At 29.4% G+C, this 18,269-nt stretch overlaps 1 protein-coding gene across 8 annotated transcripts in view; it reads right to left on the reverse strand.

Moving 5' to 3' along the window:
- The window catches only part of Tomosyn (syntaxin-binding protein tomosyn), a 160,974-nt gene that overhangs the window by 9,882 nt on the left and 132,823 nt on the right, over window positions 1–18,269 (reverse strand). For 2 of the 8 annotated variants that reach the window (XM_088229865.1, XM_088229861.1), the window contains exons 13-17: window positions 16,523–17,528; window positions 14,767–14,859; window positions 3,062–3,178; window positions 2,070–2,192; window positions 1,495–1,604 (exon numbers count right to left, since the gene is read on the reverse strand). In XM_088229865.1, coding sequence (XP_088085991.1) covers window positions 1,495–1,604; window positions 2,070–2,192; window positions 3,062–3,178; window positions 14,767–14,859; window positions 16,523–17,528 — 1,449 coding nt within the window. Of the gene's footprint in view, window positions 1–870; window positions 895–1,494; window positions 1,605–2,069; window positions 2,193–3,061; window positions 3,179–11,266; window positions 11,346–14,766; window positions 14,860–16,522; window positions 17,529–18,269 lie in introns of those variants that run through there. The other 6 variants (XM_088229860.1, XM_088229862.1, XM_088229858.1 and 3 more) reach the window with 6 other exon arrangements.

Raw genomic sequence — 18,269 nt, forward strand, 5'->3', positions numbered from 1 at the left:
TGCTCAAACAAAATGGCAGCTTCAAAGTTGGTGAAAAGTTGAGTGCAATCTCAAAGAGAAATTAGTCATAATTGTGTTAAATAAAAGGCCTGTATAATATGTTACGAGGGTACATAGAATATTCACATAAGTTTGAATTTCCCAGGTTGCTGTGTAATATTGTTTTAAACATATATTTATAATTTCATAAAATGTCTATTTCTATTATTTACCAAAGAGAGCAATTTCAGAAAAAAAAGTTAGTACTTGATTACATATCGCACCTACTCTATTTTCTAATTGTACCTATAAATTATTACAACTATTTTTATTACACCACTATGAAAGCTTTTGTACTAAAAGCAAAAGATACAGTAAAATAGTTTACAAAAAGACAGGAGTTTATGAATATCATTGTCTACCTAATGAAAATGAGCTGAATCCCTAAATCTATTTTGACTTGAAAATCTGTAGTAATGATGTGTAGATAGTGTGTTAATAAAAATATACTATGAATGTGTTACGCTTTATTCTATGATAATGTATGTATAGGTCTAATATAACAATGATTTTCCGCAAAATAATTGCTTTGGTCTAAAAATATTAAAACCTTTTCAGGCAAGACTATGTGAATAATGAATCTAAGTATTTGCTCTATGTGTCAAATAGGGTGTGAAGTTTGTGTATGTTTGCATCAGAGTGTGAAGGGGGTAAGGTACACAGTACATACATTATGTACAGACATGACGTGCATTTATATTGTACGCTTGATATACTTGCGGGATGATTCATTTCAGAAACATTATAATAAATAATATAGCAGTTGCCGTTAAAACATTCACATCTTCATTGAAACATTGAAATGCACCTCTAAAAGCACTTACAACTTACCCTATGAAGGACCAATGCCCAACGCTGTCCCAGGTTGGAAAGCGTTTATAATCCATTTAGAGCCACAATGTTCAAATCATATTGTAAGTAGAACAAAATACTAGCTAGTATCAAATGTTAACTAAAAATGGATTATATCTTAGTCTAATAGCCATCTTGTTCTCTTCCTAATGTGTCAGTTCATCAAATAATTTTGGATACATATAGAGATTAAATAAACTTTGGCAAACTGAAAACTTTGTAACATGACTAATTTAGTTCTCTTCAAGAAAAAGTGGTAAACGGTGTTAAAATGTAAAAATAGTTTTGACTTCTCATATGTACACCGTTTATCAGTTTTTTCTACATGAGCAATCAAATGGAACAAATTAAACAAAAATGTTACATGCATCCGGGAGAAATGAATGTATTACTACATTCATCTACATTTTCCTATAAAAACCAAGAAGACGTAGTCAACATGGTGAGTCAAAGATACCAAAGATAGTTGAAGGAAGAATAGAAAGTCATGACAGTATTTGGTGAATAATGAAGTAGTATTTTGCTATGACAGAACAGAGGAAAATTTTTTTTTTTACAGAAGAATTTATTTTTGATACTAGTAGATAGGCCAGCTATATCTACCTCTTTGTTTTCATCTCTCCAGGGTTCGTAAGCATAGGGGATTAGTGCACCATTGCAGTCTAAAAAGGACATTGTTAGAATTGAACCCTTTAATCTAAATATTGGGCCACCTGAAAGAAAAAAAAAAACACGTTTTCATTCAAAAAGCATTCATAAAAAGCTTTATGGCTGGCGCTAAAAATAACTGAAAATAATGGAAATATAATTACTCACTTACACATTATAAAAATAAAACATAAATAAAAGATTTAAAATTCTTATATTAGATTAATAATTTATTATAATATTTTTGCTGAAACTAATATGTAATTGAACAAAACAAAAACATTAGTTTTTACAATGCAAAAATACTTTTGGATTGAAGAACAGCAATAAGGGCATAATTATAAATCTAAAAGTGTGTATCATAAGCCTAACAGAACTTTTATAATAAAATTGTGTATTCTTGCTATCGACCTATTAATACGCATAATAGGTTGATGTTTCTAGCCCAATTTGAGTGTTTGGTACACGTAGCATAGGTAAGGTTAGTTAACAATAAAATGGCTTTTCAAATAATAGTTTGTATAATTTACCTAATATTGAAACGACAACTGGTTGTGTGTGTCTCACGTCAGGTTCAGGCAGGTTGATCATCACAGTAAGAACGGAGCCTAGACTGGTACCCACCCAAAGTGTTGGCAACAAGGCTGATGGATCTGAAATATTAATATGAATGAATGATGCTCATGAGAGTATGCATAATGTAGAAAAAAGAATCAATTAAGGTTTTAACCAATTCACAGTAAACCATAAAGATAAAAGCTACATAATTTACATTGCTTTCTTATTTACTGTATATGTAAAAATGAGAAAAACATTAATTTTATAATGTATTAAATAACGATCTCTTAACTTTTTGTGTAGATATTTTGTGTGGTGCTGGTAGCATTATTATGAGTGAAAGATTATTCTTAACTGCCTACATTTCGATCGCTCACTAATCTAACTTTTGGGTGGATCTTTGAAATATCATTATTTTGAAATACAGATTCGTTTTTTTTTAAATTTTGATCGCTTACTAACCTAACTTTTTGTGTGGACGTTTGATATACATATCTGAATATTTTGTGCAGTTCTAGTAGAATTATTTTGAAAAACAGATATTCTTTATTATATTTCGATTGGTCCGAACAACAAAATATAAAAGGTGAGGTAAAAGGGCCGAACCGAAGTTTGAAGGGCCGAATTTTTAGCTAGCATGTAACAGTGGCCGACTGTTACATGCTACTGAATATAAATATGAAAAAACTTGTTATACAGCACCGTTATATATAAAAAAAAATAGATTAGATTTGAAAAAAGTATGTGAGTAAAGTAAGTAGTAAAAGTATATTTTATTAAACTGCCTCTGACAATTGATATTTTATTAATCAATTTATTTACAAGTAAATTCACTGTCTGAATTATTTGTGTCCAAATTTACACAAACTAAATAACAAAAACTGTATTTTGTACATATTGTACAAATTTAAATACTTCACTATAAGAAATACTAAATTAAAGAATAAATGTTGTTCATATTTACCTGATTTCTTAGTATAACTATCAGCAAATGCTAAGCACTGTACAGCTTCTGTAGATATATTTTCGAGACTCGACATGCTGCTGGATCGTGATCTTGAAAATGAGCTATCCAATTTATCTACGCGGCCAGTAATGGATATGAAACACAACAATTTTCAGATTATTCTGCTGCCAGGGTAAACAATCATAATGTATGGGGTATCAAAGCACACTAAACAACTATCAACATTCGATACAATGGTGAATATGATCATTTCAGTACTCAATTTATGACTTTATTGTATCAATAGATAAAAATACTTTGATTTAGTTCAAAGCAATAATAAAATGACTTATTTTTTCTGATGTAGAGAGAAAGGGTTATAAACACAGTAAAGAATTGCAGATTTATAACAGTCTATGTATATGCATAATGATAAAAAAGGCTCTGAGATAATTCTTAAGTTAAGTTAACCTCATGGCGTAATGGTCAGTGCGTTTGCCTACCAAACAAGAGGTCTCGGGTTCGATTCCCAACATGGTTGATACGAAATATTGATTTAAAATGGTGTTTTCAAACCAGAATATTTCATAGTCCCTGGATAGGTACCTGAAGCGTAAGACTGCTCATCTTATCTTCATGTAACATAAAATGATCAAGATACGCTGCGATTGGCATACCAATACAGTGCCCTATGCACCTTTAGGTGCGGAGGGGGAATGATGATGATAAGTTTACAAATATAAAGTAAATGACATATTTTTCTCAAGTAGTTAAGCCCAATGAGAATTACCACTAGCAAATAAAACTATGTAGGTAGAAAATAATTCCGAGTTGAGAAATGTGAGTTTGTCATAATCACAGAACAACAATGCGTGTGATATTTTTCAACTTTACATGAGAGCAATTCATTTTTTTTGGACACATAATGTCGCAACTTGATAAGTACAAAAGTATATCCTTTGATACTTGGGTTAGTTATATATGTAATGTTAACACCCCAGTGAGGGAAAATTATCCATAATGTAAAAAAAGTAATACATAAAATGTAAAAAAATTCGCACATCCGTCGTTGCTCAAGGATCACGACGAGTTGATTAATAAATTCCGACCCAAGAAAGAGTTCTTTCAAGTCTAAGTGACTGGCTGACTTTCATAATTGATATACCTTTCATGACAGCATTGTTTAATTTTACCCATTGAACAAAAGCCTCTTTGTAACATACAATAAAGTCATAAATGTAGATAAAGCATGCAACAAGTATCACTGTTAAATTTTGAATCTAAATAATATACACTTCAAATGTATAAGCTATGCAAAAATATGATGGTTCATGAAGATTGTGACAGTGATTTTAGCAAATTTTTTAGATAACTAGCTTGAGCATTCATTTTGAATGATAAATTGGTTTAACTAGAATAGGGTTAATTTACAAGTCTACGATAAAATTAATTGAATAATATTGGAAAAGTTTTAAGTAAGTACTGATGCAATGTAATTATTACACAAAATTTTGGGGATTAATGAATATGTGAAAAAACCTAATTATGTCATTATATGCATTATGCGAATATTACGTACATCTTAATAATTTGATTAGGCTTTTTGACGCAACAAATTCCATTTGTGAAAAAATGGAGTGAATTTGTAAAAAAATAGAGGGATAATTAACCAATAATATTCCTCTTTTTTTTTTATTTATTTAATGTTGCAATATAATGATTTTTAGGTATTGGGTTTCAGGTTTAATGATAATCCAGTAGGATATAAAATCCGGAACTCCCCTTCACAGTGCCACAATGTGCTAACCATAAGCAAATTTATGAAGTGTATACAATATTTTCATTAATTATGAGAAAAACAATTATTTTTAATTCATTTTGAAGCAATTATTTTGGCGGTTATTCATTATATTTAAAATTAAAATAAAACAACTTTGTTTTTAACTATTTATGTTATATTTTATAAGCAACCGGTTTTGAAGCTACACAAGCATAGAATTAAAGTCCTTAATTCTATGTACACAAGCTTCCTCATCAAAGTAAAATTTAGCAAGTAATGAACATTATCTTATTTTTTAAATTTTAACAGTGTCTACTATCTAAACATAATAAATCAATTTGTGTCCTGTGGATTTTGTTTTTGTAAATGTGCGAGGTCAGGCATGAGGGGGTTTTACATATGATCTTTATTTCTAAAACAAGATAGGAGTGGACTATAGGAAATATTGTTTGTTTGGTTATTTTCTACTTAGCTTAGTAGCTTTGAAACCGGTCGATAATGAAATATAAAATACGTGGTTAAAAGCAAAGTTCTCTTATTTTAATTTTAAAATAATTATTATTTATGTTTTGTGATGGTTTTTTAAATGAATATTGAGGATAACAGACAAATAGACAATAAACAATGCTATATGCACAACAACTATGTATATTTTGGCGATCATAAATGAATTGGCATAATAAATACTTAATACATATAATAAACACACACAAAACAAGGCACAGTAAAAGCATTTGTGTAAATTTTGTAAAAAGTATTAATTTAACTGTTGTAGCATCGAGGAAAACGCGACTTTAATATGAGTTTATAAATAATACAACATACTATTTTAGTATTCACATGCCAGTACATTTGATGGTCGCAAAAATAAAAAAATATATATTTGAATGATCAAAGTCAAAATTAGGTTATTTTAAGAAGTGATAAAACATATAAATAGGCAAGAAGTCTTGGTAAGATTGTTTATGAAAATTAATAGGCATATTGTGTATGTACACAAAATATGTCTTTTTCTTTGTGATATCAGATTCTCCTTGCCTATTTGACTTTTTTAATCAAAATAAAATAACAAAAATAATATCTTAAAAACTGAGCCAAGTTAATGCAAAGAGGAACAACATCACATAATAAGAGTATGTATTATATTTTATGCAAAATTGCAATTAACATGGTCCAGAAGCAAATAAATAAATATATGCAAAGCAGGCATGGAAAAGCAGTAATGCAAATGTCATCAGCTTTTCATTCACTATAAGATACAGTGTTAGTTACTAAATATACAAAAACATGTACCGTATAGCAACGATAACCTTTATTTTTAGTATTTTGGTTAAGAGAAAAGTAATAAAAATTAAAACCAGAAATAGTTGGTACGACACTTATGTTTTTAAAACATGATTGCCATTATAAGTGCACATTAAAATTTATACATGATTTATTTCACAAACAAAAAGCAACTCTTTTAGAATTTATGTAATTAAATTTGAGAAGTACTTTCTTATGTAAATTAATGCATATTAGCAATGAGTATTTCAAAGTATAATTTCTCTATAAAAACATTACCATTACAAAAACAGAAATTTCAAAAGAGTTTGTTTATGATTTAATTTATATTGTGTTTGTAAGAAGAGGTCTTCAATAAACTATTCAAAAGAGTGCCAAGGATGCATTCAAGAAGACATTCATCAGACTCGATGCAGAGAAGGATATAGAGAGTTAGTAATTAGTGATCATTTCATGAAAGTGCGTACAACTCTACCGAGCAACAGAAAGCAGAAAGAACCACAGAAAGATAGAAGAGAAAGGTTACAAGAATAATGTTTGAATTCACTTAGATTTGTTAGAAGAATGGGATTGTAAAGCATATTCTTAAAACAAATAGTATTATTAAAAATAATATACAGCTTTTGCTGTGTATACTTTGAAATCATATATTTGTTAGAAGCATATTAATATTTTTAAATAAGGGATAAATGATTCTAACTTGATAATAATTGCAATAAAACAAATGGTTATAATTTTTCCAAAGAGTAAATGAGATACATAATATACTTTATAGCTGTGATTTTTGGAAATTTTCTTTTGCTAAAATATGAATAAAAAATAACACAAGGTTGGATACATATAAAAAGCTAATAAAGTATATAAATTAAATTAAAGTAGTTATTGTAGACATAAATAACAACGAAGATTACGGGTAAGAAAGACTAGAATATTGATATCAAATTAGATAAAAAAAAAAAATATCAGTCTCATTACTAATTTAGAAAATATTACTTTCTGATATGATCAGATGTTATAATGAATATTTTTTTTATCTAGCTTTAATCAACAAGTCTTTAAAGATTAAAAATCCAAACAGCACACACGTTAATCAGCCCTAGTGTAAGGTCTCAGTTGAAGACTGTTGAACAGAAAAAGGATATTTCTTACAGAGTAGTAGCTTAGAGTTTTGGATAGTACGTCACCTTTACAAAATATCTATGTCATGCTCAAATTAAATTCAAAACATAAAATGAAATCACAATGTGCTTCGAAATGAAATGAAAGAGGTGTGTTCATAAAATGAGATAAAAACTAAAATAGTGTAGATTAAGAGGTGTAGTGTTCGCAGATCAGTTCTCTACATCGTGTGAAGAAAAACTACATACAATAATATGTCTACAGAAGGGAGTGAAAATTTTGTCATCGGGAATATGATTTTACAGTAGTGGTCGTAGAAGTGCATCTACATAGTGGATGCATGTAACAGACAACTTTGTAGGTAGAGCCTTTACGGAAAATAAGTCTAAATTCGCCCCCCTGTGTTAGAAATTTTCATGCTTCTATTATTGTGGCCTATACACAGACAAGAGATACTATTTCTTCAAATCATAATGTGAAAATCTACACCAATATTGTATGAGTGAAGGTCTCATTTCAAATTGTACTAAGCAATAGTTAAGCGCGCATATTCAACAGTGAAAATTACCTGGATAACTGAAAAAGATTGTTTGTATAAGGTTACTCATAAAAATCTAAACGCTAATAACAAATATAAAATTAACTCAATAAAAAACATACATCTTAATTAAATACATTAAACAAAGAAAACTATCATAATTGAAAAAAAAAAAAGTTTTTTTATTTCAATGTTACAAAATTATAATACGAGTAAAACATATTTGAATAGAAAAAAATATTTTAATTGATTAGATATAGTATCCCTATTCTATGTTGTGCAGATGTTAAAATGTTAAGGTATTATGGTTTGTTAATTTTGCTGATAGCTGAATGTGCAGATTTATTTTTAAATAAATATTTAATCAGTAAACATTATATAATTTTCAGTTAATTGCTCTGCTAAACTTGCTATCTTACACACAAAGGAAAATTAATTTTATACATCACCAAAATTTTAAAAAGCATTCAGTGTATTCAGCAAAATTTAACTAATTTTACAGTTTAATTTAATTTGTAAGTTATGTTACACAGTTTATTTAATGTTTCATGTTTAAAGGTTAAGAAAAAGTGTCTCGTCAATTTGATTTAAATTCATAATTTAAACATTTTGTTTTTATACATGGCATATCTGTTGTTTACTGCTATTCCTTTCCAGCTGTGATCAATACATAATAGATACAAAATGAAATAATGTGTTTACATGAGGATAACAACAGATAAGTGGATCCATCTAGCAAGGAAAAAACAAAACTATTCTAAAACCATTATAAATTTACCTATAATATGATTCCGATCTGAAAATTTAAGCAAAAAAAGTTGACATTTGTTTACAGAAAATAATTTTAAAAACATTTACAGAAACCTAAAGTTAAAAAAGGAAAAGAAAAAAAAGAATAGCAAAATAAAATTTGTACAAATTTAGTATCAGGGAACGTCTCGATCACTCGATGAGATGGCCTGAGATAATATTGAAATTATTCATGCCAATGGAGGTGCTGTAAAATTCTAATTAAAGGAAGCATGGACAAATTGGTGCTGGATTTTTGTACGAAAGTCTAGAATAGCAAAATTTTGTGATTGAAAAAGGAATTTGAAGGATGTGTTGCAAAAATGTGTTAGTATTAAAGATTTCAGTAATAATTTGAAGTTTGTGAGATCGACTAGAGAACATTTAATTGGTAGGGTCAGTGCCATGTCAGGGGCATGCTGGATAAATCTATTCCTTGAGATTGATAAAAGATTTGGAAAAAAAGATTTAGGGTACCTTCATTATGACTTTGTGAACACCCTGTTAAGAGAAAGGTAGCGTGTTACTTCAAACAGCTTTAAATATGTTTGTTATCGGAAATAGGGAAAGGGGATCACCCACTGTGTTAAGGGTGCAGAAAAAGTTATTTGACATAAAAAGCAAAAATAATGGAAACGGATCTTGATCATATTGGTTTTTTACACATTAAACACAAAACAAACTAAAGAAAAGGTAAATAAAATTGAGACAACCAAGGAAACAGAAGGGTAAAGTACTCTAAAACTGAAAAATTATCCACAACTAAAATGTTTAGATAAAACAATAATTTTTAATTAGTATTAAACACATATTAAGAATCTACAATTATTATTAGTCATAAAAGACAACATAATTCATAGAAACAAATAAATAATACTGAGTTTATTTACTAAATCATTCAGCTATTTTATGTTAAAACAATGCTTTATAATTTGATACTAAAAAGATAGAAGTTTGTACAGAAATTTTTTATTTATTTATATATTTAGATGTATTGTGTATTTAAAATATATTTCCATAAAGTAATTAATTTTAAATAATGAACACAAAATAAATAATATTTAATAAACATTAATTTTATTAAGTTGATGGATGAAAAACAATAAAATTATGACAAAATCATACGCCTATTTGTAAAAACTATTAAAGAGAGCAAAAATATTACCAAGTACTTAAAATAAGAATCGAAATTTCATTTTAAGAACAACTTTTTTTAACAAAAATGAAAAAACAGTTTTTAATTAAAAATAATTATACATCACACCCTTTCTCAACTATCTGAATATTAGAGATAAAAAACATAAATCCACAAAACAAAAGACGGATCAAAAGTTAGATTCCGCTTTACCACAACTTGATTCCGATGTAAATGACTAGTTGAAAAAAGACCTAAAATTGAAATATTGCAATTTAGTTTAAGTGCATTAGGAACTATATTAATTAATAATTAATATTAGATTTTCAAAGCCGGTGCTATCTATAATACCAATCTATCTATAATACCATTTACAAAAGTTTACAACCTTTTGACCAATTGGAATTTACTATGTCGGGGAAACTTTTTTAGTCAAAAAAACATATCAGATGGGAATCTAAGAAAATTTTGAACTTCGCAAAATGAAGACACAACATTCTATGCACTTTGCCTTAGTATCATTGATTATTCTGTTATAAAATGTAAAGTGATCACAGATAATGACAGGGCATAATCCCAATAAATAAAAATAATAGGTACTAATTTATGTTCCAACTTCTCTTGAATTCGAATTCTGTTCTCTGTTAGTCAGAACAAAATAAAATATGTGCACAAGTGGTACTAAAACTAATCGATATATTAATATTCATCATTATACCAATCGTTTATTGGTTTTAAAAGCTATCTAAACTTCAATATTTCCTTGGCTTAGGATCAATTGAGTGTTGAGTTTTTATCAAAATGGACAAAATTGGCTCCATGAAAAAAGTAAGATAAAACAATGCATTTTGCATATTTTGACAAAAGCGTGAGAATGACTTAATTTGAAACATTTTAAACTTATTTTATTCCGTCGTGCAACTGGCCCTTAAGAAACAGTTGCATTGAAAAACGTTAAGATAAAGTTGATTTTTAGTTGAATAATAAATGGCTTTTGTCAAAATCAACAAATGGGTTGGATAAAAAAAAGTTAGCTTTCATCCATTTATACAAAAATGTAAGTTAACATAACAGTTGCGAAATGATGGTTGTTCCTCGATGAGCACAGCATGAACTATAGTTTGCATGCATCAATGTCGCGATTGTCGATTGTCGCATCGTAAACTCGAGACAGGATCTTAAATATTTTGGAGCAAGTCTTTCTAGATATAAATTATCACTAAAATAGACCAGATTTTGTCTCGAGGTAGTTATTTTTTTGTCTTTTTGAAGTTTATTATCTTTTGAAAGTTTTGCATAAATTATTATTATATGAAAAACCCACGCTAAAGCTGGCTTGACAAGTTGAGAAAGGGTTGATTAAAAATAAATTTGTTGTATTTCAAAAAGCGAAATAATAATGTAAAAAACAAAACGAACACAGGTGTAAGTTATAACGATGTCAGGTGACTGTACTACCAAAACTGCAATACTGTCTGGTGACTAGCAGCGATTGGTGTGTGGAGTTGGCGGGGGGCGGGGGGCGCGCGTCCTCGCTGTAGGAGGCCGTGGACAGGCACTTGTGCAGCTTGCGGGTACCTGAGGAGCGCGAGCGCCGCACCGCCTCTCCCGCGCCGCGCCGTGCCTCCGCCCGCGCCGCGCCGCACACCCCGTTCATCTGGCGCCACACAACTACTTACTACTGGCTAGACATGTAGACATATCGATGGCAGCTGCGTAAACTACTTATTTGAAAACGCTGCATAAACTATCGTATTTGAAAACATTGCGTAAACTTTAGTATTTGAAAACACCACGTAAACTATTGTATTTGAAAACACTGCGTAAACTATCATATATAGAAATGCCGTTTAAACTATTGTATTTGATAATGTCAAGGTGCGTAAACAATCGTATATTAAAAATATTAATGACAGAAGGTCCAGAGCGCTTATTATGTCACTCCTTCATTTCCATAGGTCTTGCCAGCAGGACAACCCTCATTCAGTAATACAAATTGTATTATAAAATGAGTCTTAGTGGTAGGATCTGTTCCCCCGGAAGCCCCTTCCAAAAGGACATGGTGTTGGACGTTCAATCATAAGAATACAATTATTGTATCTTGAAAACATTAAAATGTATCCACCGTACCTTGAAAATATCAAATTGCAACAATCGTATCTTGAAAACATCAAGATGCGTACGCTATTGTATCCTGAAAATATCAAGATACGATTGTTTATGATATTTTATATATTTTATTATAAATCTATCTATTGATATATTTAACATGCCCCTTAATTTATTAAAAATAAATCAAGACTCATTCTTTCTGGCTGCGATACGCTCCCACTTGCTATTTAATGATGCTCACGTTTACATTCACCTGAACACTTACTCCCACACAAATACACATAAACACACCTCTACACTTACTCTCATACAAATACACACTTTCATGTTGTACCACGATTTAATATGTATGATTTTTTATTTAGAAACTTTGCTGGTCTGTCTTTAAACTGAATCTATTTATGTAATTATATCATTGTTGAATGTTTGTTTCTGTAAAATAAATAAATATTTTCGCAACCCAAATTGCAGCACAAAAAACTACGAACTATTGAGTCCTGATTTTTAAAATACTAATTATGCATTTTATAATACGTAGACTATAGAAAAAAAGTAATTTGGTATCCATTGATGTTAATTTATTTACTACAAATTTTTCTGTCTAATTTTCTTGTTTTAAATTAACTTCAGTTGTTTTTTCTTTATTTTATTCTCATTCTTTTAATTGATTTAAGGTTAAATATGTTTTAAAAGAGCCTTTTAGATGAACATATGTAAAAAAAAAAATACAAACTTTCAGGGCAGCCAATTAAAGACGCCTTAAAGTATTCCTTATGGACATAACTTTATGTGACAAGATTTACTTTGAGTTAACATATTGCAATCCTGAAAAAAAAACATTTTGAAAATTATTACAAAGGTGATAGATACCTGAAGAATACATGTTTTCAATATAATTTGATAGTTTACGTAGTTGCCATTGATATATATACATAGTTTTTTCCTTTTGAATTATGTTTATCAATGATTTTTGTAGTTTGTTTAAACTTAAATAAAAATGAGCAGAGGCATAAAGGGAATCTGAGGGATAGGGACGACATGGCCACTATCAATACATCGTACTCCTCTCTCATTAATCTGCATAGTTATTCACATTCTTTTTGAATAATAAATTAACTTTCTTTTATATCTTTTGGCTGACAGCGATTCCCCTAAGACTCTCGGATGGTCTTTTGGATCCCCTCAATACAACTGGCTAGTGTTAGCGATCACATAACCACCCATCTCAAATAGCAAAATCCAATGGGTATGAAAATAATCTAATTATTCGGTTACATGCGTAAATATAATCACCAAGATGTTAATGATAACCAAAAAATTCAGCTATCAAAGTAACTGTTTTATAATAATTGTTTAATAATATTTGTCAAATGATAATTTGTAACTGTTACTAAAATAATTAGTATCATGAAAATAATTTATCCAACATGTTGATCAACTCTAAAAACCCCTAAAATTGTTTTACTTTATTTGAAATATCCAGAAAAAAATTGGGAAAGAGAAAATTGAAAAAAAACATTCCCTTATCTTGGCAGAATAAAAAAAAATATTTTTGGTTTTATTTAAAGTTTAATATGAATTTTGGTAATGCAGTTAAGAATGAGACCAGAATAAGTATATTATAGCATACATTGCCAAGAAAAGAAAAAAAAAGGATTAGAAAACACCCATTAAAAACCTTCTGAATTTGGCACAGAATGCAAGAAAAAATTCTACAAAATATTCTTATTCTCTCTCATAGCAATAGATTGATTTTATATTCATATAACTGGCTATGAATTATTAGATTATTTCCATAAATTAGTTATGAGCATCACTACAACTGACCAGCACTTGTATCACAATAATTGTGGACAATTATTTTTCTTTCTCTTATAAAAATATAAAGCACAAAAAAAAATTGAATACTTTTGAAGATACAAATGAAAAAAATACTGATATAGCATAAATCAAAGGAGCGAAGTATTAGACATTTGAATAAATATGGATTTTTGAATGATATAACCCTTTTCAAGAGTCAAAAATAATTTGAATAGCTAGGTAAAACAAAAAATTACATTTTAAGTAAAAAAATACATTTCAAAATATCAATAAAGTGATATTTTTTAGATAAATAATATTACTTAGATAATAATAATTATAATAAGTACCACTATGTATTAAGTAAGTTGCAAGAACTTAAGATTAATTGATAATCTTATTGGTAAATTAATTTGACTTAGTAAGATAATAAAAATGAAGTTAAATTTCCTTTAATTATAACTAAGTCCAACAAATACAATAATTGCCAAAAATTGTTAAAAAGAGGTATTTTCGATAGGAATATTTAGTATATAAAACATGATTATAATTATTGTAAACACACATCAATTAGAATTTTGTTTTAATCGTACAAATAATCACTTGATCAAATAAGCGATTAAAAACAAGTATTTATTTCTTAAATGAGACTTAAAATATAATAATACCGGCTACTCGTATAGTATCACAATCAAAGATTTGGTCCGTAATATCACAATTTTATTAAATTATAGGGTTAAACTACCATAAAAGATAAACATAAGATTATTAAAATAATAAAAATGTTAAATTATTTATGACATTAACATACATAACCGGGCGTCAAGATCTAAAAAAATACATTTTAAAAGATAAATACGATATCAACATTAAATGAAATTGATCACAAATTGGTAGAAAGAAAATTATTATTATGTTGATAAGTATGGTGAAAAATATGCTCGAATTTTGGTAGTTTTTGGTGTAGTCATACAATCAGGCATGTGCGATGCCACTGACAAAGATTGTTGTGTTAGAGAGAAGATTGATTTAGTTTGAATATGACAAGTGTTTTATGTTTCCCAATTACAAGTATTAGTTACTCAGATACTGGTAAACATAAGCAGTATTTCCCAAGACAAAGAAAAGTAGATATCCATCCAAATACCAGCCACCACTAACCATACCTATATGCCTAGATTTGATATTCTGCAGTGACTTCGTATGATAAGATTTTTTACGTCGCCTTTGAGATTTACACAGTCGGCACATACACCTTCCTATGGAATATTAAAAATCCATTCACAAAACAGTATAAAAACACAATTAAGGTACAAAATCAAATAAAAGGATGTTAAAAATGTAAGATTTTTTGTTAGTCAAGAAAGTAAGTTTTGGTAGTATACGAATCGAAACAAACTGATATTTCGGAATGTTTTGAGTATAATTGCAAATTATTGATTCGTCTAGTAAAATAATTATCTAGGAAAAAGCGGCATCCGGATATCTACGGTAATGAGGTATGGTCTAGCATTTGAGTTTGAACTATAAAGCATAATGATCTTCTGATCCTATAGATATTGTATTCTGGCTAAATCCATCAGAGGGACAGGGGACTAAAGCGCAGAAATGAATCTAGATCTAGTAGTTCAACTACCAATCCCAAAGCAAAGGTGAAATGAAAAAAATCCTTTCCATGGAAAACAAAGCTGAAAAAATATTGGCTGCACTAAGATTCTCCACTCACATCTAACGGTGTTAACATCTCTAATTTTGGTCACACGTGAACAGTTTAAATGCGTTAAGAGATTTATCTTTCATTTACCAAATAGATCGGCAAAAAGGTACTTAAGGCAGTTTTGGTCATCATCCGACGATGCATCCTTGAAATAAATATTTAATTAATGCTGGCATGAACAAAAAAACTGTGACACTATCACAACATAAAATACTATTGATAAATAAAATATATGAAGAGAGATGCATGTATGTAAAACATAATGATTTACCATAAAAATAAATATAACGATTATGATACGTTAAGATTGTGACATTTTGGGACCTTGTAATTATCAGTAGCCAAATAAAGCGAGTGAACTATTGTGAGTTTAGTATAGGTTACCACACGAGTGTGAATATTGTATTGGATTTTTGGACGGTAAAACACAAAACATTTCAATGGAAACCCACACAGACATTACCACATGATAGCTGCTTTTTATAAAAACAAACGATACTATGCATTAAGGTTGTGAAATGCGGAGGAACATATTATATTTTAAGTATAAAATTATACGAATTAGTTTATTCATTTATTAATGGTTTATATGAAAAGAAAATAAATACAGGAATTTATGATTTTATTTATTTGGTTAAATATTAGTTATCTTAACAATGTTCAGTAAAATATAAATTCAACAAAAACAAAAAGCAGTCAGAAAAAAAAAGCTGTCAAAGCGGAGAAAGAAACAAATAAAAACAGAAAAACACAGAGGGAGAATGAGGATCAGATATCAGGGTAAAAATCTAGTCAAAAAATGTATCACACTAAAGCTGAAAATATTTCTAGTAATGTATTGACAACAATTAACAAATCTATATTATTTACTGTCTCTAGTTTATGTTGTATCTATAAATTTAACAAATACATTATTAAAATTAAAATACAGTTACTAAGAATAAAACTTCATTTCGGTTAGTAGTTGTGTTAAAAAGAGGTATCCTACAAAAAAATTTACCTACCTATTAAGAGCTACGGATTGTGCAAAATTTTTGTACTAATTAATTTATTAAAATTCTACACTAAAATTTACATTATGAGTAAAGTCTATAATTAATTTAAAATATGTATTTACAAAATTAATTTCAAGAAACCGCTAAGATTCGATATTAGAAAGCTGGAAAAATAGTCAGAAAGGAAAATATACCAGAATAAATACTCACTAAAGCGCCTCATGATGTTGCCAGCAAATGAGGGATGGGATTGAGCGCTACCGTCTTTTTTCCTGAGATCTTTCAACACATTTTCTTGCCGGACAAATTTTATGTTCGGGACGGAGAGTAATCTTTGGTCTCTCTTTTCACCAACGAAAGATTTACTTTTTTTATATTGGCGCGGAGGTCTGACTGGTTTCCCATCTTCATCAAACAAAGGTAAATTATCTGGTCGGGAAGATTTGTTCCCTTCATCTTTATCCTCGGCTGTTTTTTTAGAACTTTCTTCAGTGGATATTTCACTCTTCCACCCGTAAGTTTCCCGGAGTTCTTGATGCATACGATCGTACATATTAACATTTTTTTCTTCAATATTAGTTTGATCAATATTATCTGTTCCCGTATTACTGTTTTTCACTGTATCTTCATTTGGGACATCAACATTTTGCGTGTTCTCATTTGTTTCATCTTTGTGTGGAGAAATTTGATCAACGGGAGATTCTCCTTCGTTGTCCACCGGCGACAGAGTGCTACCTTCAGAGTTCGGGAAATAAAACGTTGAATTCTTTTTAGGATTCGGGTCTTTCGATTCAGTGTCTTTTTTTTCTTGAGAAACGGAAAAAGTATTCTTGAATTTCATATCAACTTTAGAAAGCTGTCTTTTTAAATTGAAAGCTTTCCAAGTTGTGGACTTTCTTCGGCTTTGTGCCGCTTCTATTTTGCTTTTTTCTTCTGCCGTCAAATTCAAGGAATCAATGTTTTCTGCCATTTCAGTAATGGGTAGGCTGCCAGCATGAGTGGAAGGGAGCTGAGAAGCCGCGTTTTGTATAGCGATAGAGGGGCTAGTTTCTCGCTTTGGGTTGGGACTCAACTGCAAGTAGGCCTCATCAGCTACTTCTACAGCATTGTCCTGATTATGAGATAAGTCTTGAGAAGCCCCGGGTACTTGGCCAGCTGTAATGGGACTTGGCTGGTCGGTTTCTGTATGTTCTACTATCTTGTCTGACTGCTGCCCCTAGTGTTTATGGTATAGGAAGGTAAATTCGATACCAAAGGACAAGGGTGTTTAAAGAATGCATTTGTGCGTTTCATGCGGATTTTGGAGGAATAAAGAAACGAGGATTATTTAGGATGTATGGATAGTGCAGAAAAAAGAAATCATAATAAATATAAGTATCATCAACTTAAAAACGACAATGTAAATAAATCTTTTCTGTAAACTATAGCAATAGTTAAACTATTCCAATTCAATATGGGATTGTACAATTTAATGATAATAATTGTACAATGACGTTTTGAATTTACAAAATGTAGTGCTCTGATATTTGCTAAATTACTAGTAAAAATAATGTGCCGTATATGTACTCCGCATAATAATAATTTATTTTACTAAATGTTTTGGAGTATCTATGATATACTCCCGGACAGTGCTCTAACTAAATAAATTAGTAAGAATATGTATTGAATAAACACCACGGCAAATTAACAATTATATCACCAAAATAACTCAAGAGAATATAAAAAAATTCAAGGAGAATCTACAAGTTTAACAAATAAAATGTTCAGAAAATAGTAGAGTTTAAAGTAAGAACCCTAGCATTTCTTGAATAATTCATAATAATTTAAACAAAATTAACAGGAAATGCTACGGGAAAAAAAGCAATAATAAAAGGAATAATTTTAATGAAAATGGTTACTGTAACCAACTAATATTTTCTTAAAATCATAAATTCCTTTTGAATAAAAAAAATCACTT

The sequence above is a fragment of the Micrasema longulum genome, unplaced genomic scaffold (assembly GCF_059751315.1).
Source record: "Micrasema longulum isolate JH-2025_06_02 unplaced genomic scaffold, ASM5975131v1 h1tg000720l, whole genome shotgun sequence".
NCBI classification, from domain to species: domain Eukaryota; kingdom Metazoa; phylum Arthropoda; class Insecta; order Trichoptera; family Brachycentridae; genus Micrasema; species Micrasema longulum.